This window comes from Ursus americanus, chromosome 17 (genome assembly GCF_024610735.1).
Source record: "Ursus americanus isolate L20-20 chromosome 17, mUrsAme1.1.p, whole genome shotgun sequence".
Taxonomy (NCBI): domain Eukaryota; kingdom Metazoa; phylum Chordata; class Mammalia; order Carnivora; family Ursidae; genus Ursus; species Ursus americanus.
Genome location: NC_142143.1, coordinates 20,993,884 through 21,019,768, shown reverse-complemented (window position 1 = coordinate 21,019,768; position 25,885 = coordinate 20,993,884). Strand labels below are relative to the sequence as shown.

Genomic DNA, 25,885 nt, shown 5'->3' with positions numbered 1-25,885 from the left:
CACACAACAAAAAAAGTTTAGAAACCACTCGTCTAGAAAATTAGGGCTTTCAGAAAATCTGTAGGCTTAGAAGTAGAGGGCGAGAAGAAGTCAGTTTAGAGAAATCATTAGGGGCAGACCTAAAAACCTAAATAGCATGTATTATTTATGTAGGATAAATATGTTTTAATTTATAACCAACTTTCAAGAAAATGTTAAATGAACTGGTTTGTAATTTGGAGATGATATAAAACTGTTTAAGATTTTTAAACAGGAAATTTTGTCCTGATGTAAAAGTCATTATAGTAAATATTAATATAAAAATTTCATTTGGTTAAAACTTATATGTATTTATATATACATATATATGTATATATATAATTAATCATAATTATTCATAAAGAGCTTTTATTGGAGTCAATAATACGATGCTTTAAAAAAGACACTGCAGGAAACAAAGCAAAAAAAAAAAAAAAAGAACAAAGACAGCCTAGGGAGTAAGACTAGCCATGGAGCTAGACTAGCAAATACTATCCTGGGAAACAAGTTGCACATGAAGGAACTAAATGAAGTAAACATTCTCAGAATAGTAACTATACTTGGCAATTTTTTTAGTTTTCATAAATAATATGACATACTTAACACAATCCACTCTTATTAGCTTTTGAAGAAAACGTAGTGTTTCTATAACAAATTAAAAGTTCTGAAAGTAACAATTTCATGTTATAATACTGAATTTCCTTTAATACCAGTACACACTATAAATCCTACCTCTACGTGACACAAAAGAGATATACAAATCCTAATTTTAAATTGATTCTCCACAGTTTGAGGTTGTTGGGTTTGTTTGTTTGTTTTTGCTATTGTGTTAATGTAAAAATCTAAAGAGCAAGAATCTCTAACTCATGATTAGATTCTGAGCTAGTAGTTTGCATAAGGGATTTGCATAAGATTATAAAAATATGGAGGTCAAACCTTCTACAATGTCTCTCCCCTACCATAACATACAAAGTAACTAGGGAACATATACACATCTTTCTTTAAGATGGGGTAGACTCAGTTCATGGAGAAAATGGGAAAAAAAGACAAAAGGAAGATTTTTTTTCTTTCTTTGGAAACTAGTATCATCATGCCCAATAAAACTAAAAGAACATAATCAAAGAAATTATGATTTCTTAGGCAAGTCAACAGTAGCAAGATCATCACAAACTATAAGTGATTTATCAAAGCATTCCTTCCCCTACACATGCAGTGAGAATAAAACACCAATGAACATCAGAAAAGGAGCAATAGGGAATCTGACATTTGACACAGGAAGAATCTGAAGATAGGATAATGCACAAATCCCATGCCTCTCAGATACACATTGAATTGGCGAAGACAGATGCACTGTCTTCCTTCCCCCCTTACTTACTACACTCTGGCTTCCATTTTTCCCAAGTTCTTCCTCTGAAATCTTGCTCAAATTATCTAAGTAGTGGTCTGATATTGTGTGGCACAAATCTTCAAATGAATAATCCTTTTCCTGACAGAGTTTTATTTCATCCAAGAGTTTTGATAATTCTCCAGTCACAGTTTCACCTGTAAGAAGACAGTAATTTTTCTCAAAGTTACAAGAAAGGCTATTGCTAAAACTTCCTATTAACTAATAAAAATATGACTAGTATGGTGATAGAACGCATATTATGACAAACAAGACTTAGTAAGTCAGAAAATATTCTGTTGAAAACAAGGTACTAAACTATAATAAGGTGAAAGAATATTAAAAGACAAGGAGAAATCCCAATTTTGCCTATTATTACTCTTATTCAAAATAGAAATAAGTATTGAAGGTTTACATATTAAAGTACATAAAAGCATCTGGAATTACAATTTCTAAGGCTTCGTTCACTGTAACATTTAATCTTCAACAATCTTTCACCGGCGTTATAGTTCACGGACAGAATTCATTCAACACCTCATTAACAAATTTTAAATGGTACTGGAAGCCTACTTCCTAGGTTCAATAAAAAGAAATAGGATGTATTTAGATAAATAATTACATAAGTAATAAATTAGAATTGTGCTATGTGACATAAAGGAAAAACACAGAAGGAACAGATACATAATATGCATCGTCTGTCAAAATATGAATATTTTGTTGGCTGCATGCAAATATGCATTTTTCTAATCATTCTCAAAAAGGTACCTTATACCCGTAATTTCTTCTGGGGAAAAAATAAAACTCCAGCAGTTATAATCCGGTTATCAATATTTTTATTCTGCATTAAAAATACATTTTAGAAAGGGGCACCTGGATGGCTCAGTTGTCTGACTCTTGATTTCAGCTCAGGTCATGATCTCAGTGTCCTGGGATGGAGCCCTGTGATGAGCGTCAAGCCCCCCTGTTGTGCTCTGCATGCTGTGGGGAGTCTGCTTCAGATTCTCTCTCTTCTTCTGCCCCTGCCCCCACTCACACACACTCTCAAGTTAATTAATTAATTAATTAATTAATTAATTTTGGGGGGGAAAATCTACTATGAAATATCCACTCCATGTAAACTTCATGACAGCAGGTACAGCTAATTTTGCTCACTACTACGTCAGGGCCAAGAGTAGGGTCTGACAAATAGAAGAGCTCAATAAATGTTGACTGAATGGGTGCCTGTGTCCGAATCTCGATTTCGGCTGAGGTCATGGTTTTAGGGTTGTGAGATTGAACACTGTGATGACTGTCAAACCCCCCTGTTGGGCTCTTCGCTGGGTGTGGAGCCTGCTTAAGGTTCTCTCTCCCTACCCCCACCGTCTCCCTCTCTTAAAAAAATGCTGGCTGAATAAATGGATAAAATATAGAGTATAAGATACAACTTATTGGGGCGCCTGGGTGGCACAGCGGTTAAGCGTCTGCCTTCGGCTCAGGGCGTGATCCCAGCATTATGGGATCGAGCCCCACATCAGGCTCCTCTGCTGTGAGCCTGCTTCTTCCTCTCCCACTCCCCCTGCTTGTGTTCCCTCTCTCACTGGCTGTCTCTATCTCTGTCAAATAAATAAATAAAATCTTAAAAAAAAAAAAAAAGATACAACTTATTAGACCTGAAATTTTTACAAGCCTTTTTTGTACATATAGGACAAATTTGTACATAAACGTCTAGTATTATTTCAAGGGCTTTATAATTAGCTACTCACTCTTAGTCTTTTGGGAAGGAGACTCAACAGGAGATGAAATATGTATTTCTTGTGTTGTATCTTCTTGTACGTGCTCTTCAAGGACTGCTGATCTTCCCACGCCTTCCAAATATTCTGTGCATACAAGTTTTTGAAATTACATAGTCAAATTCATTTACTTTAAAATCAATAACTAAACTTTGTTTTATTTCTAGTGATCAGTTTTTCATTTATTTCTTCATATTCTAAATACAGCCTAAGTTTTTAAAAGAACTTCAAAAAACCAACCAAACTGAAACAACTTCATGATGAACTATTAATTTAAATCTTTTAAACATAAAAGATACTTAGGAAGAGACTCATAAACACTTTTTGTGAAAACGAAACTGGCCACATTCTTTCCTTAAAAATAAATGCACCTGTTAAAGACATAATAACATCCTTAGTTTCCTTAAATATATTCTACCTGAAGATTTAAAAGCCTCTGAAAGATGATTTGAATAGACTTCATATCTAAACAGAGATATCATGTTCAGATAGCTACAACAACCAGTCAGGTAACATAAAAGAATGAAATTTATGTCATAATGTTGTCTACTCTTGTAATTGCATATTAAACTTTATTTCCACAGAGAAATAATGTTCATTCTCATTCTTGAAGTAATGTTCCACACAGCCTATCTCTCATTTTTCCAATTTTGATTATGATATAATAACAGTAATAGCAGCTAAAACTTAAATATGGCTTACTATGCACCCAGCAGTGTTCTAAGTATTTAAAATAAGTTAACCCACTTGATCCTCACAAAACTATGACACAGGCACTACTACAGTCTCAGATTTAAAGGCAACAACTGAAGGAGAAGGATTTTAAGTTGACCATATTCATACAGCTAATAAGTGGCACAGCCAGATAGACATGATAGAAGAAAACATCTCACTCTTCTCTTAAGCATAAGGAAAATGGCATATGAATGCAGGGATAAATGTCAACGAACACTCAGCCTCAATATCACAGAGAAAACAGAAAGCATGTGGAGCATGATTAACTAGACAGTAGATGCCCCATCTAAAGTTCAACAGTAAAGTAAAACGAAAGCCTGCATTTTTTGAGAAACAAAACTCTGAAGTTTTAGCTGAAATCCTCGATTTTTATATTTTGAAAGTTATTTTTTTTTTAACTAGGGAATATTCTTTTTTTTATAATTTTTATTTTGTTAAAATAACAAAATAACCATACAGTACATCCCCAGTTTTTGATGCAATACATGCCCTCCTTAATACCCATCACTGGCCTATCCCAATCCCCACCCTCCTCCCCTCTGAAGCCCTCAGTTTGTTTCCCAGAGTCCACAGTCTCTCATGGTTCATTCCCCCTTCTGCTTATCCCCCCTTCATTCTTCCCTTCCTTCTCCTACCGATCTTCCTATTTCTTATGTTCCATAAATGAGTGAAACCATATGATAATTGTCTTTCTCTGCTTGACTTAATTCAATTTTTATGGAAACACAGTACAGGCCTAAAATATGTAATCCAAACAAAATATATGTGCTATCTGCCCAAAGCATTCAGCTTGCAGTGGCTAGTTTGCAGTCTCCATCTAAAGGATTGAATCAATTGATCTCTCCCCATAGGGATCTTTTACTTACATGTCTTTATTCAGAAGGAATCTTTTTCTTAAAATTTAGTTAAGAAAGTCTGTGCTCTGATGCCAACCAACTGACTCTTCATACTATCCAGTTTCTACCTAAAGGCAATTCTACTAGGCAAAGAAAGCAACCTATGGAAGTCTACCCTTAAAATTTTTGACCCAATACAGTTATTATGTAAAGTGAATTCTTCCTCCAGGACACAAATAGTAATTTTATCTACTCTAAATTGGTTTTAGTGAAATAACCTTTCCATAAAACTTGAAATGTACCACTGATTTATGACCCAAGAATGCAAAGAATAAAGACAACACCTTCACATTCTAAAATCTGCCAACAATTTAAAAAATTCAAAGATATCCCATATACCCTATCATAAGTTCACATACCTAATGAACCTTGACCATTGAAGAGAACACAGATAGTTAACTCCTGTATAATAACAATTTCATCTCAGTTAAATCAATACAGTAAATGTCTGTAATTATGTCATGCCCTCTTTTGAGTGGATGACATTTATTTTGCTTTTCCCAAAAGACATATTATTCACAAGCCTCTGTTTTTTTTAAAGTCCAGTTAGAGACAAAAGTTCTATATAAAATATAAAGTGCTATAGGGAGTAAACAAAAATGTTGTATACCGGGGCGCCTGGGTGGCACAGCGGTTAAGCGTCTGCCTTCGGCTCAGGGCGTGATCCCAGCGTTATGGGATCGATCCCCACATCAGGCTCTCTGCTCAGTGGGGAGCCTGCTTCTCCCTCTCTCACTCCCCCTACTTGTGTTCCCTCTCTCACTGGCTGTCTCTATCTCTGTCAAATAAATAAATAAAATCTTTAAAAAAAAAAAAAAGTTTAAAAAATGTTGTATACCACTTTTTTTTTTTAGTTTTCATTCAACTTGATTTTAATTTGAATATGAAGAACCACTCTTGTATTCTCTGAATTATCTCTATATGCACTTGACTGCAATTAACTTATTTATTAACAAGAAAATTGCAGGGGACTGAACTTCAGTTTCCTGAGAGGTTTTGAAAATAAAGACAGAAGAGAGCATGAATGATCTCCTGTAGCTCATTTATTCTTTTTACCCCTCTTTGGCTTTTGTTGACTCCTGTTTCTATGCATCACCTGACAGACTTGGTTTTAATTCATTTCTCTCCTGCAGGACAAAGCTGTTCTTCAGCTTCCCAACTAATATCCAAGGAAACCATCCCGCCTCCCTTCCCTATTACACTTGTCGCCCATCTGCAATAATTAGGGGATAATCACTGCTGACCAGTGTAGAAGCTACCTGGAAAGGAGAGAACAAGTGTCTGGATTTTTAAGAGAACATACTACATGTCAGGCCTAATCATGAAGCAAAAAGGGAAAGTATTTAAATCTAAATTTTCATTAAAATTTTTACATCAAACGGGGGAGTATATAATCCTGCAAATGAAAAATTAGTACCCTAAATGGGTCCCAAACCTTCAGTAGACCAAATGTCTGCACCTAATTACACAGGTATTTAAGTGATCTTTACCAAAAAAACAAAGGCTTGCAAGACTGAATTATCTTGTACTACTGGATTAAGGAAGAAATAATCTGTATTCTTCTAGCTAAGTATAATTTGTTGTTGTTGTTAACCCAGCATTTATGTACCAGGTCTACCACCTAAAATAAGATATATGAGTTTGAGCAAGTCAGCCTCTCGGAGCTTCAGTTTCCCTCATATGCAAAAAGGAAAATAATGATATCAGATTCACCTACCTCAAAGTTACAGAAATCACACAAAATAATAGAAAATTCCTGAAAACTCTTAAAGCATTATTCAAATGTAAGATAATCACTTTATAGCCTTATTACCTTCAAGTTCATAACTACATATTTACTATATAGATTTAAAAATTTTTTTAATATCAAGTGAAAATACTCATTAGTTGAAAACAGAAATGAAACATTAAAAATTACTATTTAAAGTCTACCCAAAAAAATGTAAATAATAAGTTCACTCAAAAGTAAACATTAACTCAAAACCTTCAAAAGGAAACAATGGTAGATTTAATTTAATCTTAACAAACTCATCCATCATTCAATATTGTTTACCTTGTAAGAGTGTTGCAATCTGGAGAGATTTCTGAGATGGATGTTCTTTCAGAATGTCTAAGACAGTTCTACCTAAGCTATCCTTTATGTTGGCATCAATTCCTGAAAGAAAAAGAAAAACCCACTAAATATTCACCATTGAAGTGTCATCAGAAGATACTGTTAATATATAACGCTCTAATATCAAACATATACAGATCAAGCACTGAAAGTGATTTTTAAAAAAATTAAATCCTAGACAGACGCACACATACACACAGACACACAGACACACACACACACACACACACACACTTTTAATAAGAAAGAAGCTGGGGGTCTACTGCTACCAAAGATTAGGAACATTCTTGATAATGAATTCAGTTTTCAAGGGCAATGACTCAATCATTAAGATTGTTTTTTATTAAAAGGCTACTAGTTGGGGCTACAGCTAGTTAAATGATACACTAACAAGCTGAAAAATATTACTGATTTAGAATGTCAATTCTTAAAGTATAATCATGGTTCTGTGATATATATATTCTGTAAAATATGGTAAAATTTTTAAATAATAACGTATCACTCTGCAAACACTTGAGTATTCACAAAAGTTGAAAAAGGATGATTATTTTGAACTACTGTCCAAATACTATTTGTCCAGCTACAAAGTCAAATATCTCATATTTACTTATTATGCAAGATTATATTCAATGTAAATAATACTCAATCTCTACCTGGTGAGCACACTTCTTGAAGTTTCTAAACTAAGACATCTTTGGAATTATTTTAATTCTAAAAATACTTATTGTACTAAAGAACGCATTTCAATGTAGCAAATAGCTTTCACTGCCCCAAAAAAGTGTAAAAACTTTCCAAACATCTACCTGCAAACACAGCCAGTTTTCAGATTCTGGCCTCAAACGTTAGTTCATTGTAAAAAGATAATTAAGTATTTGCTTAAATTTGTATAGAAATGTGTGACCAGCACATATGTAATTAGTTGCCTATAAGACATTATATCTCTGCTACATGTCAAAATTAAATGTACATGAAATTTTAACTTTATATAATTATAATCAAAATGCAATAGTCTGCCAATGTTTTTCATTTTTTTTACAATGGAAAATAAATACACTAAATGGAGTCCGTAACACAAAAGACTCACATCAATTGTTTCCAAGTATGAATTTGTACCCATGCTTTTTGATCCTAAAAAATCCAATCTCAGTTTCAATTTTATTTCATTTCATTCAGAATATACATATGAAGACAAATAAGCCTACTTTGTTGTTCCTTCAAAGCATTCCCTCTAAAAGATTCCCTTTAAATCACTGCTGCTTACAAACAATAGCTACTCAGTTGAGGAAGTAACAAGGTGAATTTACCTTAAGGATACAGAACTCTAATTTCTGTTTACCGTAGTTCCCAATATAATAACCTGAGGAAATACTATGTTCTTTCATAAACCAAGCAATTGTCATAGCTTCATAAGGATCAGTTCCTCCCTCTTGTACAAGGCAGAGAATTCCTTTTCCTTCCGGTAGTTTCTTTAATATATTTCAATGTGATTTAAATATATACAATTGTAATTTCTAAGAGCTTTTTACTGACACATCTATGGAGTGAAGGAAGGTGTATATTTATATCAATTTTATCTAAACACTGAGGCTCAATTCTACATGATATGAATACACTTTTGCAATATGAGGTAAAGGTAAAAAGTAAGGGTGATTATGAAAAAAAATGTGACATTTCCCTTTGTCTACTCCTGAAACAGAAATTCTATTTGGCAGCATAAGCTCCATGGAGAATCACGATAGTTACCTGTTTCTAACAGAACTCTCACAACATCCACCTTTCCAAATAACGCTGCTTCATGAAGTGCACTCCCCTTCTCGGTCTGGAAAAAAAGAAGAAAAGGAAAAAGAGAAAGAAGCACAGTTGAATTAGGAATGCTTACAAGTTAAAAAAAAAAATTGTGATTTTTATATATCCGTACCTATTCTCTGTAATCTCAGCACTCCCTGACAGAAAGGTACTATGGAATAAAGAAGAGATTCTAAGAACAAAATCCAAATGCTTGGATTTGTAAAACACCTCTGCTTCTGAATAGCCATTTGACCTTGTTATATTGATAAGTCACTAACCTTCTCTTAGCCTCAGTCGTTCTCAGGTGTAAAATAGGCAGTAATGCCTACCTCATGAGGTTTTTGTGAGTATCCACTTACTTCACCCAATTCACACATTGCATGCATTTATTAGACACCAATTATATGCCAACAATAGTTGAGGGGTGTTCTGAGGCATAGAAATATGATGCTGACCCTTGTATATTGACATTCTATTTGAGGAAACAGATGTACAAAGTAATATTTATGATAAATGAAATCTAAACAATTTAATATGGTTTATAAAACCCAGATGATCTTCTCCCTGCTCTCATTTCCACACTTTCTCCTGTCCACCCCAGCTCTCCTCCAGATTTTATACCCTATGCTTCATGCGTACTGAACTTTCTCACATTAGTCTCAGTTGCTAGAGATCTCAGAAGTCCCTCTGCCTGGTGGGATAGAACCCTAGCCCTCTATCTCACTATCACCCATCCACTAGTTCTCAATCTTCAGCATGAATTGGAATTCCTTAGAGAGCTTGTCAAAAGCCAGACTTCTGGGTCCTACTCCCAGTTTCTGATTCAGCAGCCTGTGATAGGCCCAAGACTTGCCATTTCTACCAAATTCCCAGGTGATACTGAGGGTCTAGGAGCATACTTTGAGAACCACTGATCTATATGTCAAATCTCAGCTTGAATATAATTTCATTTAAGAAAATATTGCTAGCCCCTAGGTCTAGTGCTTTTCCTGTATATTCCACATCAATCTATTTTTTCCTCATCATAGCACTTATACTACATTATGTTTTGTGATTGTCTATTTCTCTTAACAAACTCTAAGTTTAGTGTAAATGTAGACCATATCTCTTTTTTTCATCATTGTATCCCTAATGCCTACTAAAGTACCTTGAAAATGTAGACATTTAAGAACTGTTTTGAGGGCAAAAGGTAAATAGGGGGAGGAAAATGGCATAGAAAGGAAGAATTTGTGAATAATGCAGGGAGAGATTGAAAAGGATCAAGGGAAATTTCAAAGCAGCAGTTTTCTGAGCTATACAAACAGCAGGTGTTTCTTTCACTTTTTTTTCTCTAAAGAATTTAATAAATGTCTAGGTCCTCAGTACGTGTGCATGTGCGTGTTACATTGAAGAGTGTTATTATAGCAATTGTCCCCTTTTACTAAATCTGATCTTACTGTGGGATTCAATTCTCAATTCAAAGTAAAAATAACATAATATATAATGTAAAAACTTTGTTAACCAGTAAAATCCTATTGTATAATTAACCCAGTTTAAAATGTTTTATAATTGCATTATTAAGGAGACTGAGGATCAATGTGATCTAAATTTATCTTCAAAGAAGGCATGGCTGAAATGTATTTGACTTATAATTTGACTGTCATAATATGTATAGACACTAATAAAAATGGAAATAAGGGACACCTGGGTGGTGCAGTCAGTTGAGAATTGGACTCTTGGTTTCAGCTCAGGTGGTGATCTCAGGGTTATGAGATCCATCCCTGCATTGGACTCCATGATCCATGCAGAGTCTGCTTGAGATTCTCTCTCCCTCTGCCACTCCCCCCTCACTAGAATGGATGGATAAATCTTAAAAAAAAAATGGAAATAAAAATAATAATTTATAAATAGATAGCATTGTGCAGAAGGGAAAATACACTGTGAAACTTATTCAGCTTCTTAAAAAAATAATCTCAACATGGGGCACAAATACTTTATTTTCTTTATTCTCTGAAAAATATCCCTTGAAATAATCTAATTTTTTTACTCTCATTGTGTTTTTCAACCAACTTTCTGATTACTAATTTGATTTCCTTCCAGTCTTAAAAAATTTTTGACTATATGTTAGAAAAACTTCCTGGGATAGCATACCTTAAACATTCTGAAAAACTTAACAATGTTTTAAATACAAAGATGAAAAGGAAAAATAATAGAATTCCTCAGAGCCTAGGGGAGGGAAGTGGGGACAGAATCTATGAACCCAGGGTTTAGGGTTTAGGAAACTGTTCCAGGGAATCTGCCAATCCCAGCAGACTAATGCCTGGGCTTGAGCCAGCTACTCAAGGAGAAAGTGGGAGAAGGAAAGGAGACAAAGAAGCCCAAGAAATCTGAGAAGATAGATCAAGACCCCTGCAAAAATCTAAAACTCCTAGGGGCACCTGGCTGGCTCAGTAGGTACAGCATGTGACTCTTGATCTTCGGTCATGAGTTCTAGCCCCATGATGGGCATAGACATTACTTCAAAAAAAATCTAAAACTCCCAAAAACATCCTCAGTAAAAAATAAATAATAACAATAAAAACTAAAAAAACTAATTAAATAAATAAAAATTAAATGTGTTGCACAGAGGGAGAAATTAAAAATGTCTATCTAGATCTTAGTTCTAAGTGGAGTAGAGTAGCAGAAATAACAACCTCCTTAAAATTTTCTAACCATAGTTCTGCCTTCACACAATCTTGGGGCCAAAATTACACAATCTCTGTGCTCCCCCCCCAACCCTCACTTCCTGAGCCAAAAATGTAGAAGGAAGTGATGTTGGGTTTGTAGTATCAAGGCAAATATAATGCTTAGAGGAAGCAGATCTAAATCCCTGTGGAAAAAAATACACTTTAAACTTGGGCCTCTAAGAATTCTAACAGATCAAGCTCTAAGAAACACAAATTTAAAATCAGAAATCACTGAACATGAAAGAAAATAAGCCATGAGAAAGAATTCATAGAAACAAACAAGAATAAAACCTATTAAAACTTCACATGTCATATGATGATCAGCTACAGAATATAAAATACATATATACATATGATCAATAAGATGAAAGAACAAAAAGAGAGTATCAAATACAACTAAAGAAGAGGAGAATCAAAATTGGCCAGATTTGAAAATGAACTAGACAGCACCTCTAGAAATGGGAAACGTAATATTTTAAATGGAAAGGCTTAATAACAGATAAGATAGAGCTAGAAAAGCAAGTATTGAACTAGATGGTGGAGTTTTTTTAAGTACATAATGCAATTTAAAGAAACAAGACATGGAAAATGTGAAAGACAGAACAGATAAGACTCAACATATGTCTAATCAGAGTTCTAGAAGGAGAGAATGGAGATAAGTAATCCAATGGCTAAAAACTTTCCCAGACTGATGAGATACTAATACTCAATTCTAGTAATACCGGCAAGATAAGTGAGAAGAATACATTGTGAACATATAACAGTGAAACTACAGAACACCTAAGAGAAAGAGACTATCTTTAAAGCATCCCAAGAGAAAAAAACTAATTGTCTAAAAATAATTAATAATTAGATCAACAGCTGACTTCTCAACAAAAACAATAAAGCCAGAAGAAAATACCTTCATGTGTCAAAAGAAAATAACACCAATCTACCATTCTATATCCAGCCAAACTATCTTCTAAGAATGAAAGCGAAATAAAAACATTTTCAGACAGACTAAATAATAAGTGTTTACTACAAATCCTTACTGAAAAAACTTCCATTAGATTTAATTAAGGAAGAAGGACCTGAGGTACAAAAAGTAATGTTAAATAAAGAGAATGATTAAGAGAAGGCTAAGTCTAAACACACTATTTTAAAATATACCAATAATGTTTACTTTTTTGTACTAATTTGGTTTCCTAGATACTCTGATACAAAAGAGTGGGCACCTTAGACACTGAAATGGACTATTCTAGGAAATGAAATTATATAATCTTCACCATAAATAAACAATTCTAGAGGAAACAGATGTAGAAGACCTGGGTCCCAGCAGGAGTTTGGCTTTCAGTTGCTATACAACTTTGTTTCATATCTCTGAAAATTCATACATCCTTGTAAATAAAGAAAACATTAAAAGCTTGGTAGGGTTATTGGGAGGGTTAAACAAGAAAAACAACAAATAAGACTCAAAAAGTATTTTATTAACTTATAAAATGAAAAATACTGTCATTATTGCTGCTAAAAAAACAATTAGAAAGCCTATTTTTTAAAAACTTCAATGATGTTAATATTTTTAAATTATATATATATGTAAGTATGTATTTTGTGTGTGTGTGTGTGTGTGTGTGTGTATACATAGATAATCTCCTTTACGTTATTCCAAGAAAAAAAGGTTATGTTAAATAGAGCTAGAATTTTTATACAGTAGATAAGGAGACACTGGATCCTTAAATAAAACTAGAAAAGGTTAGCAGATGATAAACGTATTTTTAGCCTGGTGGATGTAATTAGCTTATTAGTAAGAGAACATGAGGATGGAATGGATTGTTCTCATAAATTTAAGGTAAACAGTGGTATCAGGAACCATTTCTTGCTATCACAGTATTATCATAAATAGTACAGAATTTAAAGAATTTAAATGTCAAATCTATGGACTTCTCCTTATCAAAATACAGGTTAACTCCAAAATATCCTCCAATTTATTACACCCTACCTTGAGTCTGTCTACTATCTTCATTCAAATTAGTACCCTTCTTTTCATCTCAGGTCTCTACCCCAAGTCCATAATCCATCACTGGCCAAATCTTGAAACACTGTATTCTCATAAAATAATATTTAGTCCAAAATATTCAACAAGCAAATTGAATGTATACAAAGAAATAACACTAAAATAGGTGAACCCAAATCCCCTCAGCCCCCAGGATTTTGGTCCTGCTTTTCTCATGGATCAAACTTCTCCATTTTTTTAATTAATCATTTAAAATAAAGATAATTTCAAAGATAGACAAAATAGTTACGCAGCTGATAATACAGTAACACTTCAAAATTTATCAGTAATGAGATATGAAGCACTCATATCTCAGCACCGCTAAGGAAAAAAGCACCTCTGAACCCAAGTTATAATGAAAACAGCTGAGAGAGAAGAAATGAAATGATATACACGGTAATATTAATAGTTGAACTGCTGATGAAAGCAAAAGAAATTCTCTTATTGGTTAAAAATGTCTATTAAAGTCAAGTCTCAGTAGCATCAAAGCTGAAAAAAAACAAGACAAGTGATAGGAAAGAGGGAGACCCTGTTTAAAGCCCTGGGTTTTAACTTCCTTTTTGGTTTAGCCCTATGTTTTTCTGTGGTTTCTGTGGAAGTTCAGTCATGCATATAAAGAAATCTTTGTTATACTTTATCCAGAATTTCAAGGTACTTTAAAATGGTTTCTTGGGTTATGTATTCCACCAGATTGTCAAAATAACAGATAGAAAAGGGATGTAGCAATGTCAGAGCTTGGCTGCACTGGATCCCCCTTCTGAATTTAACACCTCTAACATATTCCTCCTGAACTTGAAAAAGATAGTGACCAGATAAAGGAAGACGAATTCTTTATTAAAGGAAAAAACAGATAGAACAAAGATGACAAGATATAAAGTAAGATTGTGGTGATGATCATTAGAGAAAATACAGCACAGGTACTAGTGGAGATGAAAACTTTGAGAATAAAGACCCGTAACTATTACAACAAATAAGAGCCAGTGAATAAAGATAACCTCAATGGAGATTTTTAAAAACCAACTAGAATAGCATTTAACTCAGCAGTAACAACCCCAGGCATCATGGCTAGTACCAATTAGCCATATGGGCATCTCTTAGGATAAAAGGTAAGAACATCCTAGCCTTTATAAACAAATACATGATTTCTGAACAAGCTGGGAGGCAACCATTCTTTTGTATCCTGCATTAGCTAGCCTATAGCTGGAGTATTATGTTCAACTGTAGGTAATAAACTTTTACAGGAACATTGACAGATTGGAATGTGCCCAGAAAAGAGGGTCCCAAATGACAAAAGACTTAGGAAAACATCATGTGAAGAACAGCTGAAAGTTGTAAGAAAGTTTAGATTGGAGGGGAAATGGCATAAGAGAAATAGGTCTTCAAATAATTCAGAAATAACATTCCTCCTCTTCAAAAGAAGACCTCTCCTCCTATTCAACTAGCGATTTCCAGCCTCTGTCTTTACCTATCCTTTCCTCCTTCACTTCTGTCTCAGGGAAGCATCCATTCTCCTCCTTAAAACCAATCCTCTACTTGTGCTCTTATCACTTCCTGCTTCTTCTTAAATGTCATGAAATACCTTCATCATTTCTCTTGCATCTTCAATTTCAGTCTCTTCACTGGATCCTTACACCCTCCATAAAAATACAAACTCTTTCACAATCCAGCGATAAAACAACCAACCAAAGAAATTTCCTGTGAACATTCTATGACTTCAAGATCGTATCCCACATCTTACTTTTCTTTACTCCACAATTTATAGAGATATCTTCCCTTCTCTAGGAAAAATTTCTATCTATTTTGTTACTACCATATTCTCTGGCACATAGTAGGCAATGACTGGCAAAAAGCAGCCACTCCATAAATACATGGTGAACAAATGAACTGATTACATGTTACTGTACTATATTGGCACCCCTCTTACCACTGCTTTCTTGTAGACTTCTTTTTCCAGAAATTCTGAGTATTCTTTATTCAGATTCTTTTCTCTATATATATTCTTTTTCTTATAAACCCCATCTCTTTTCATGACCTTATCTCTCATTTCTCTGAGGCTACCACCATTTAAGTGGCACGTCCTAAGAGAGACCTCCCCATCGCCATTCAAAAATCACAGCAACCAGTGTATTTCCTTTATGGCACTATCACAATTTGTAATTTTTGTTTATGGTTTTATTTCCTGTTTTCCCTACTAGCCACTCAGCTCCATGAGGACAGGGAACAAATTTTCTTTTTTTTTTTATGTTTTTTTATTATATTAGTCACCATACAGTACATCCCTGGTTTTTGATGTAAAGTTCGATGATTCATTAGTTGCTATAACACCCAGTGCACCATGCAATACGTGCCCTCCTTACTACCCATCACCAGCCTATCCCTCCCCTCTGAAGCCCTCAGCTTGTTTCTCAGAGTCCAGTCTCTCATGCTTCATTCCCCCTTCTGATTACCCCCCTTTCTCTATCCCTTTCTTCTCCTACCGATCTTCCTAGTTCTTATGTTCCATAGATGAGAGAAATCACATGGTAATTGTCTTTCTCTGCTTGACTTATTTCACTTAGCATTATCTCCTCCAGTGCCGTCCATGTTGCAGCAAATGTTGAGAACTCGTTCTTTCTGATAGCTGAGTAATATTCCATTATATATATGGACCACAACTTCTTAATCCAGTCATCTGTTGAACGGCATCTCGGTTCCTTCCACGATTTAGCTATTGTGGAAAATGCTGCTATGAACATTGGGGTGCATATGGCCCCTCTCTTCACTACGTCTGTATCTTTGGGGTAAATACCCAGTAGTGCAATGGCTGGGTCATAGGGTAGCTCAATTTTTAACTTTTTAAGCGACCTCCACACTGTTTTCCAGAGTGGCTGTACCAACTTGCATTCCCACCAACAATGTAGGAGGGATCCGCTTTCTCCACATCCTCTCCAACAATTGTTGTTTTTTGCCTTGTCAATTTTTGCCATTCTAACTGGCGTAAGGTGGTATCTTAGTGTGGTTTTGATTTGTATTTCCCTGATGGCTAATGATTTTGAACATTTTTTCATGTGTCTATTAGCCATTTGTATGTCCTCATTGGAAAAGTGTCTGTTCATATCTTCTGCCCATTTTACGATTTATTTGTTTCTCGTGTATTGAGTTTGAGAAGTTCTTTGTAGATCTTGGATACCAGTCTTTTATCTGTAGCATCATTTGCAAATATATTCTCCCATTCCATGGGCTGCCTCTTAGTTTTTTTGACTGTTTCCTTGGCTGTGCAGAAGCTTTTTATCTTGATGAAGTCCCACAAGTTCATTTTATCTTTTGTTTATCTTGCCTTTGGAGATGTGTCATGAAAAAGGTTGCTGTGGCCGATGTCGTAGAGGTTGCTGCCTACGTTCTCCTCTAGGATTTTGATGGATTCCTGTCTCACATCAAGGTCTTTCATCCATTTGGAGTTTATCTTTGTGTATGGTGTGAGAGAGTGGTCAAGTTTCATTCTTTTGCATGTAGCTGTCCAATTTTCCCAGCACCATTTACTGAAGAGACTGTCATTTCTCCACCAGATGTTTTTTCCTGCTTTATCAAATATTAGTTGCCCAAAGAGCCGAGGGTCCATTTCTCGGTTCTCTATCCTGTTCCATTGCTCTATGTGTCTGTTTTTGTGCCAGTACCATGTGTCTTTGTGATCACAGCTTTCTAGTACAGCTCGAAATCTGGCATTGTAATTCCCCCAGCTTTGTTTTTCCTTTTCAACAGTTCCTTGGTGATTTGAGGCCTTTTCTGCATCCCTTCAAATTTAAGGACTATTTGTTCCAGTTCTTTGAAAAATGTCATTGGTATTTTTATTGGGATAGCATTGAAAGAGTAGATTGCTCTGGGTAGCATGGACATTTTAACTATGTTAATTCTTCCGATCCATGAGCATGGAATATTTTTCCATCTTTTTGTGTCTTCCTCAATGTCTTTCAAGAGTGATTTATAGTTTCTAGAACATAGGTCCTTTACGTCTCTGGTTAAGTTAATTCCAAGGTAACGTATGGTTTTTAGTGCTATTGTAAATGGGATGGATTCCCTAATTTCTCTTTCTTCAGTCTCATTGTTCGTGTATAGAAATGCACCTGATTTCTGAGAATTGATTTTGTATCCCACCACATTACTGAATTGCTCTATAACTTCTAAAAGCTTGGGAGTGGATTCTTTTGGGTTTCCACATAGAGTATCATCTCATCTGCAAAGAGAGACAGTTTGACTTCTTCTTTGCCGATTTGGATACCTTTTATCCCTTTTTGTTGTCTGATTGCTGTTGCAAGGACTTCTAGTACTATGTTGAATAATAGTGGCGAGAGTGGGCATCCTTGTCGTGTTCCTGATCTTAAGGGAAAGGCTTCCAGCTTTTCCCCATTGAGAATGATATTTGCTGTAGGCTTTTCATAGATGGTTTTTATGAGATTGAGGAATGTACCCTCTACCCCTACACTCTGAAGGGTTTTAATCAGGAAAGGATGCTGTATTTTGTCAAATGCTTTTTCTGCATCTATTGAGAATCATATGATTTTTGAATTTTTTTTTCTGGATAAAATCTATGACATATTGATTTGCGAATGTTGAACCACCCTTGCATGCCAGGGATGAATCCCACTTGGTCATGATGGATAATCCTTTTAAGGTACTGTTGGATTCTATTAGACAGGATCTCGTTGAGGATTTTGGCATCCATATTCATTAGGGAAATTGGTGTGTAATTCTCCTTTTTCATGGGGTCTTTGGCTGGTTTGGGGATCAAGGTAATACTGGCCTCATAGAATGAGTTTGGTAGCTTTCCTTCTATTTTTTGAAATAGCTTTAGGAGAATAGGTATTATTTCTTCTTTGAATGTTTGGTAGAATTCCCCAGGAAAACCATCCGGGCCTGGAGTTTTGTTTTTTGGAAGGTTGTTTATCACTGATTCAATCTTTTCATAATTAATTGGCCGTTTAAAAACTCAATTTCTTCCTGTTTCAGTCTTGGTAGTTTATAGGTTTCCAGGAAGTCCTCCATCTCTTCCAGATTCCTTAATTTATTGGCATAAAGCTGTTGATAAAAGTTTCTAATAATCCTTCCAATTTCATTGGTGTTGGTTATGACCTCTCCTTTTTCATTCATAATTTTATTAATTTGGGTCCTTTCTCTATTCTTTTGGATAAGTCTTGCCAGTGGTCTGTCAATTTTATTAATTCTCTCAAAGAATCAGCTTCTAGTTCTGTTGATCTGCTCTACTGTACTTCTGGTTTCTAATTCATTGATTTCTGCTCTCATCTTGGTCAACTGCTTCCTCATGCATGGATTAGGCCTGTCCCTCTGTTGCTGTTCCAGCTTCTTGAGGTGAGAATATAAAAACTACATTTTAGATTTTTCTATTCTTTTGAGTGAGGCTTGGATGGCTATGTATTTCCCCTTAGGACTGCCTTTGCAGTATCCCATAGGTTTTGGACCATTGTGTTTTCATTCTCGTTGGTCTCCATAAATTGTTTAAATTGATTTTTGATTTCCTTTTTTTTTGAGTCATTCCTGAGCAGGATGGTTCTTAGTCTCCAAGTATTTGAGTTTCTTCCAAATTTTTCCTTGTGGTTGAGCTCCAATTTCAGAGTGTTGTGGTCTGAGAATATGCAGGGAATAATTTCCGTCTTTTGGTATCGGTTGAGACCTGTTTTGTGACCCAGAATATGATCTATTCTTAAGAATATTCCATGGGCATTAGAATAGAATGAGTATTCTTTGGTTCTGGGGTGTAGTGTTCTATATATATCTATAAGGTCCAACTTGTCGAGTACGGCATTCAAAGCTCTTGTTTCTTTGCTGATTTCTTGCTTAGGTGATCTGTCTATTGCTGATAGTGGAGTGTTGAGGTCTCCTACTATTAGTGTATTTTTATCTATATGTCTCTTTATTGTGGTTAAGATTTGGCTTGTGTATCTTGCTGCTCCCCTGTTGGGGGCATATATATTTATAACTGTCATATCCACTTGTTGGATACATGCTTTAAGAAAAATATAGTGCCCTTCTGTGTCTCTAACTATAGTCTTTAGTTTAATATCCAATCTGTCTGATATGAGAATTGCTACCCCAGCTTGCTTTTGAGGTCCATTGGCATGAAAGATGGTATTCCATCCCTTTACTTTCAGTCTGAATGTATCTTTAGGTTCAAAATGAGACTCTTGTAGACAGCAAATGGATGGGTCATGTCTTTTTATCCAATCTGCAACCTTGTGGTGTTTTATGGGAGCATTTAGGCCCTTTACATTGAGACTGATTATTGAGAGACATGATTTTAATGATGCCATGTTGCCAGTAAAGTCTTTGTTTCTAGCGATTGTGACTTTCTGTTCTGTATCACTCTTGGGGCCTTTTTACTTTTATAGAACCCCCCTTAATATCTCCTGTAGGGCTGGTTTCGTGGTTATGAAATTGGTCAATGACTGGCTATTCTGGAAGGTCTTTATTTCCCCATCCATTCTGAATGACAGCCTTGCTGAATAAAGGATCCTTGGCTGCATGTATTTCTCTGAAAGAGCTTTAAAAATACCCCCTCCCCCACCAACCCTTTCTCTCATTCCAGGTCTGTGTAGACAGGTCTGACATAATTCTGATACCTTTGCCTTGGTACATGAGAAATTTCTTTGCCCTGGCCGCTTTCAATACTGTATCCTTGGATCTAATATTTGCAAAATGCACTATGACGTGACGTGGCGTAGATTTGTCATGGTTGAGCTTGGGAGGGGTCCTCTCTGCCTCTTGGACGCGAATGCTTGTTTCCTTTGATGCTAGATTAAGGAAATTTTCAGCTACAATTTGTTCAAATATCTCTTCTAGACCTCTGTTTTTCTCCACCCCCTCGGGGATGCCGATGATTCTGATATTGGAATGTTTCATTGAGTCAGTAATCTCCCATAACCTACATTCTTGAGAATGGATTTTTTTGAGCCCAGATTCTCTTTTAGCTTTCTCTTCTACTAACCCATCCTCCAATTCACTGATACGTTCTTCTGCCTCATTCACCCTGGCCATCAAAGCCTCTAGTTTTGACAGCATTTGGCTCATAGATTTTTTAATTTCTGCCAGATTCGCTCTCATTTCCGCCCTTAGAGATTCTATACTCTCATTAACATTTTCATTAATACTTTTTTCAAGTCTACACATCATCCTGACCATTGTTACTCTGAATTCCAGTTCTGTTAATTTGGTTACATCCATATCCATTAGTTCTGTGGCAGAGGCCACAGACTCATTGTCTTTTCTTTGCTGGGGGTGATTTCTCCTTCTCGTCATTCTGATGAGGAGAGGTTGCAGGGTTGTCCAGAGCCCAAATTATTGACCGGGACCCAGGCCCTGTGCACTTGTTTTATATGGATCTTAGGGATGTGGGCTTCTTGATTTTTCAGCCTGCCTTCTGGGGGAGGGGCCTGCGCACCGATACTCGGACAACCCTGTTTGGGTAGAGTCTCCGTGTCCCCTGCGACGGGGGGTGGGGATGGGCACACTGTGAGCCGGTCTTTCCAGGCTTTTGTTCTCTGGTGGCTTTCCCTGGCAGTTTGCTGTGCCTCTTCTGAGAGTCAGAGCAGCAGTGGCCAAATCTCAGCCTCTGTCTCAGAACGGAGGGATCATGGACCGTTCTCCACTGATGTTCTGGCCACTTGAACTCTGTTTCTGTTGGTGCTGAGCTGCTCAACCCTGCAGCGTCCCAGGATGTGCGCCCCACACCTGGCATCCCAGCCCTCACTTCCAGGGCTGGCGCGTCTCTTTCCTTTGTGTTTCTAACACTGCCAGCCGCCAGCCGCCCCCGCACGCTCCCAGAGCTCCCGGTCTCAGTCTGGTTCCAGTGAGCACTCCGGAGCTCCGTCAGTCTGGTGGCACGCGTTCCCCGGCTCATGGTCTCAATCTGCTCTCTCGCAGGTGCTGGTCCGCGAGTCCACCCGCTCCCCGTGCAGGTGGCTACTGCTTCCTGGCACCCTAAACACAGCGGCTCCCTCCCCCTTCTGTTTATCTTCCGATATCTGTGCGCGGTTTCATGGCTCCCCGCTTTGTACCTCAATACTCATTGCTGGAGATGTTCATTTGTAGAGATCCAGCTGTATCGTCCTGTGTCTCATGCTGATTCTGTGGATGTTCGGGGTGGTCTGGTACCTATCCAACTCAACTCAGGGGACCAGCTGAAAAAGGGGTCCCCTACTCCTCCACCATCTTAACTCCTCCTCACGGAACAAATTTTCTTATTCATGTAGCATAGTGCCTGATAGCCTGGCCTGAGATGGTTGGTGGGAATATGATGCCCTTACAGGCAAGATGAGTTTTCAGTTCAAGGGAAGGAAAAAAAGTTGCTGGGGTGGTGAGTGAGATAGGTCAGGGAAGGCTTCCCTACCAAGGTAACATTTGAGCAGACACCTGAAGAAAGCACAGGAGGAAGTCATGTGGGTTAGTAAAGCAAAGGCCTCAAGGCAGGAGCTTACCTAGTATGTTCCAGCAAGAGCAATGGAGGCCATTATAGCTAAAGCTAAGTAAAAAATGGCAGAGTAGTCAGAGGTGGTTTCAAAGACACAGTGGAACTACATGGTATAAGACACATGTTAGCCACTGTGAGGAATCTGGTTTTTGCTCCAAGTTAGATGGAAAACCACTGGAGGTTTTTTGAGCAGAAAAGTGATATGATCTGGTTTAGTTTAATGGCTGCTTTGTTGAAAACAGATTGAAAGGAATCTGTATGGACTGAATATTTGCGTCTCCCAAAATTCATATGTTGAAACTCTAACCCCCAGTGTGACTCTATTTGAAGATAGGGCCTTTATGGAAGTATTTAAGGTTAAATGAGGTCATAAGGGTAGAAACCTATGTCATGGGATTGGTGTCCTTTAAGAGTTGGACACACTAGGGAGTTCTCTCTCTCTCTCATTCTGTTTGTGCACAAAAGGCCATTTGAGGACCCAATAAGAAGATAGTCATCTACAAGCCAGGAAGAGAGCTCTCACCAGGAACAGAATCTACCAGAATCTTGATCTTAGACTTTCCAGCCTCCAGAACTGTGAGAAAATAAATGTCTGTTGTTTAAGCTGCCCAGTCTATGGGATTTTGTTATGGTTACCTGAGCAGACTAATACAGAGGCAAAGGAAAAAGCAGGGAAACCAGATTGGAGGCAGGAGATGTGCAGGACTTAAGCTACAGTGGTAATAGTGGAGGGGATGAAAAGTAGTGAAATTCTAGGTATATTTTGAGCACAAAGCCAATAGGATTTGCTGAGGGGCTAAATGTAAAATATGAAAGAAATCCTGAAGTTTGGCGACTAAACAACCAGCAGGGTGGTAATGCCATTTGCTGAAATGGGAAAGATTGGAAGATGGGCAAATCTGGAGAGAAGGGGTTATGGAGGCTAAATGTTCAGTTTTGGAAATGTCTGGATGCTCACCAGACATCCAGTAGATATGTGCAGTAGGCAATTAGGTGCCTAATATAGAATTCAGGGTAAGGCCTAAGATGAGTAAATAAACTTGGTTGTTGTCAAAGATGTCATCTGAAGTCAAAGGATTGGATGAAGTCAACTAGGAAGCAAGTATAGACAGAGAAGAAAAGAGGTGTTAAGTACTAAGCCCTGGGACACTGATGCTTAGAAATCAGGAAGATGAGAACAATTAACCATGGCATGCGGATGAGACAGATTACACTATTCTGCCCTCCTTTCATATGTTCTTTGTCATATGGCTGCAATTCCTTCCATTTACATGGGTGGAGTGTATTTCCCCAACCCCTGATTTGGGACTTGGCTTTGTAAGTTACTTGAAGAATTGTATGGTATCTGCATGGTACAAAGCAGAGGCCCAAAATATGCTTAGTTGGTTGGGCTTACTTAAGGCCTTGGCTAGTCCCAGGAGAAAGAGAATAGATACATAAAGCAGAGCAGACCAAACTTACAGCATGAAGTAGAGCTTCCCCATATGCTACAAACCTGTGAACGAGAAAAAAAAATGCTATTGCTTATTACTGTATGCCACTGAGATTTCTCTTCTTGTTGCACAGCAGTATCGTTGCAATGGCAATAGCTAACTACTACAGTAGTTCACAGAGTTCCAATGTAAAGATCTACTGAAATAAAGGCTGGCTCAGGACAGGGAGATATGACTTTACAAAAAAGAACAGAAAACAGAAAGGTTTAATTCTTGAGCAACTCCTGTGGATAAGAGGTTTGTGAGGCCTGACAGATTTATCTAGCTGCAAAGCTGAATGGAAGGCATTCAAGATCTTAGACTCTACCCTACCTGAAGTAAGACCAAGAAGGAGCAGAGAAGCGAGAGACAATGGTGACTCAGATGTCAAAAGAAAAAAGTGTTTCAAAGTGGAAGGAGATCTACTTTGTCAATGCTGATGATAAATCGAATTAGCTGTTGGCTCTAACAACATGGAAGCCATTAGTCACCTTCACCAAAGGGAAAAACAAAGACTTTTAAGAGACTGAGGGAGCTGGAGTGGTTTCAAGAGAGAATGAGGGAAAGAAATATGATATAACGAGTAAAAACAACTCTTTCTAAACATGTTATGAAGGGGATTAGAGAAAGGGAACAAGAGCTAGAGGGAAATGTGGGTTCAAGAGAGAGGTTTTTTTTAAAAGATGGGAAAGATTATTACAACTTTATGTCCCTATGACAGTGGTGTAATTGAGAGGGGAAAATGTATAGTATTTTAAGGGGAGGATAAGGTGTACAAGTAGAGGAAGAGTCAGCCTTAGGAATAAACCACAGTTCATTTAAAGCACCAGGAAGGAAAGCAGATACACATCCACTGGCATATGTAGTGGTACAAATACATGATTGCTTCTGTTTTCTCAGTGAAGTAAAGCAAAGTCATGATCACAGAGCACTAACAGGGAGGAAAGTGTTAAAGTTTTGGGAAGAAAGGAGAAATTTTAAATAATCATCTAGCGAAGAAGGAGTGAATGGATTATTAAAATGTAATGTATCCATCTAAGCACATATTTCTCCTGCCACTAGAAGCACTTAAGAGAACAAAAACGGCACCTTACTCTGCTTTACATAATAACAGCTCCTAGTATGGGAACTTGTACTCTCATTTCCTTTAATATTCAAATAAAATCCAACTGGCTTAATGTTTTGCTAGTACTTTAACTTTTTAAATTTTAATAAGAGAAAACTTACGAGAAACACAGTTAAAGCACTAGCATAAAAAGATACCATCACTACCTACTTACCCAAATCAGGTTTGAAATCCATAGAAATAATTGCTAATTTCAAGAGAATCTTGCCAATTAAAACCCATTTTCTTAATATCTTAATATGACGGATTCTCTTTACCAAGAAATCCTTTAAGACTAAAGGGTTTATACATAAATATAATATGAAATTCACTTAAACGGGAATTAAATTATTTTTCTCACTAGTTCAAATATATGCTATAATTCAAAACTGCTCAAAGAGAAATGAAGCAGAAACCAAAACTTATACAGAAAACACTAACATAAATAATGCACTTTTTTTTTAAAGATTTTATTTATTTATTTGACAGAGACAGCCAGCGAGAGAGGGAACACAAGCAGGGGGAGTGGGAGAGAAAGAAGCAGGCTCCCAGTGGAGGAGCCTGATGTGGGGCTCGATCCCAGAATGCTGGGATCACGCCCTGAGCCGAAGGCAGACACTTAATGAGACTGCACCACCCAGGCACCCCAAATAATGCACTTTAAAACATTTGCAATTACAAAAAAAAAAAAAAAAAAAGACGATCCTCTAAAGTCCTCTCTAAATTTTAAAGAATTATTTATAATGATTTGAATGTAATTAGTCTAAACATGTATTGCTGTAATTTACCAAATGGGATTATTTTTAATACTGCTAATTTCCAACTGGTTAACTACAACAATTTAATGGATATTAAAGTCACTGAAACAATTTAAGGTTACTGCCTGGTATTCTTCACTCTCATCCAGTAAGAATATCAACAAATTTCTACTTTAAATTTAATATTAAAAAATTTTGCATTGGGGGCACCTGGGTGGCTCAGCTGGTTAAGTGTCTGACTCTTGATTCGGCTCAGGTCGTGATCTCAGGGTAGTGAGATCAAGTCCCACATCAGGCTCCACATGGAGCCTCCTTGAGATTCTCTCTCTCCTCCCCCATCTGCCCCTCTCCTCCCTCTCTCCCCTTCTAAAACAAAACAAAAGAAAAAAAACACACAAAAAAAGAAACAACCAACAACACTGCAGTGGTCTGAACATATTTTGCCCCTTTCATCTGATATATGAGTAACAAACCCAAATATTATTGGGGCAAAGTAGAAAATCTAAAGGAATGAATATGGCAATGATAGAAGATGGTAGAAAGAGGTAGAGAGAGGTTGGGATCTTGGAAGGTATATACCCCATCTAAAAGCATTCAAATTCAATATTTTAAAATATTCTTAGCCAAATAATGCATATCTGCAAGCTAAGTT

At 36.7% G+C, this 25,885-nt stretch overlaps 1 protein-coding gene across 1 annotated transcript in view; it reads right to left on the bottom strand.

Annotated features, from left to right (window-relative positions):
- Window positions 1–446: 446 nt before the first annotated feature.
- The window catches only part of LOC148108640 (ankyrin repeat and sterile alpha motif domain-containing protein 1B-like), a 197,257-nt gene continuing 171,818 nt past the window's right edge, over window positions 447–25,885 (bottom strand). The window contains exons 5-8 of the mRNA XM_087868840.1: window positions 8,659–8,734; window positions 6,856–6,957; window positions 3,145–3,258; window positions 447–1,560 (exon numbers count right to left, since the gene is read on the bottom strand). Of these exons, the coding sequence (XP_087724966.1) occupies window positions 1,220–1,560; window positions 3,145–3,258; window positions 6,856–6,957; window positions 8,659–8,734 (633 nt within the window). The 3' untranslated portion in view covers window positions 447–1,219. The remainder of the gene's footprint in view (window positions 1,561–3,144; window positions 3,259–6,855; window positions 6,958–8,658; window positions 8,735–25,885) is intronic.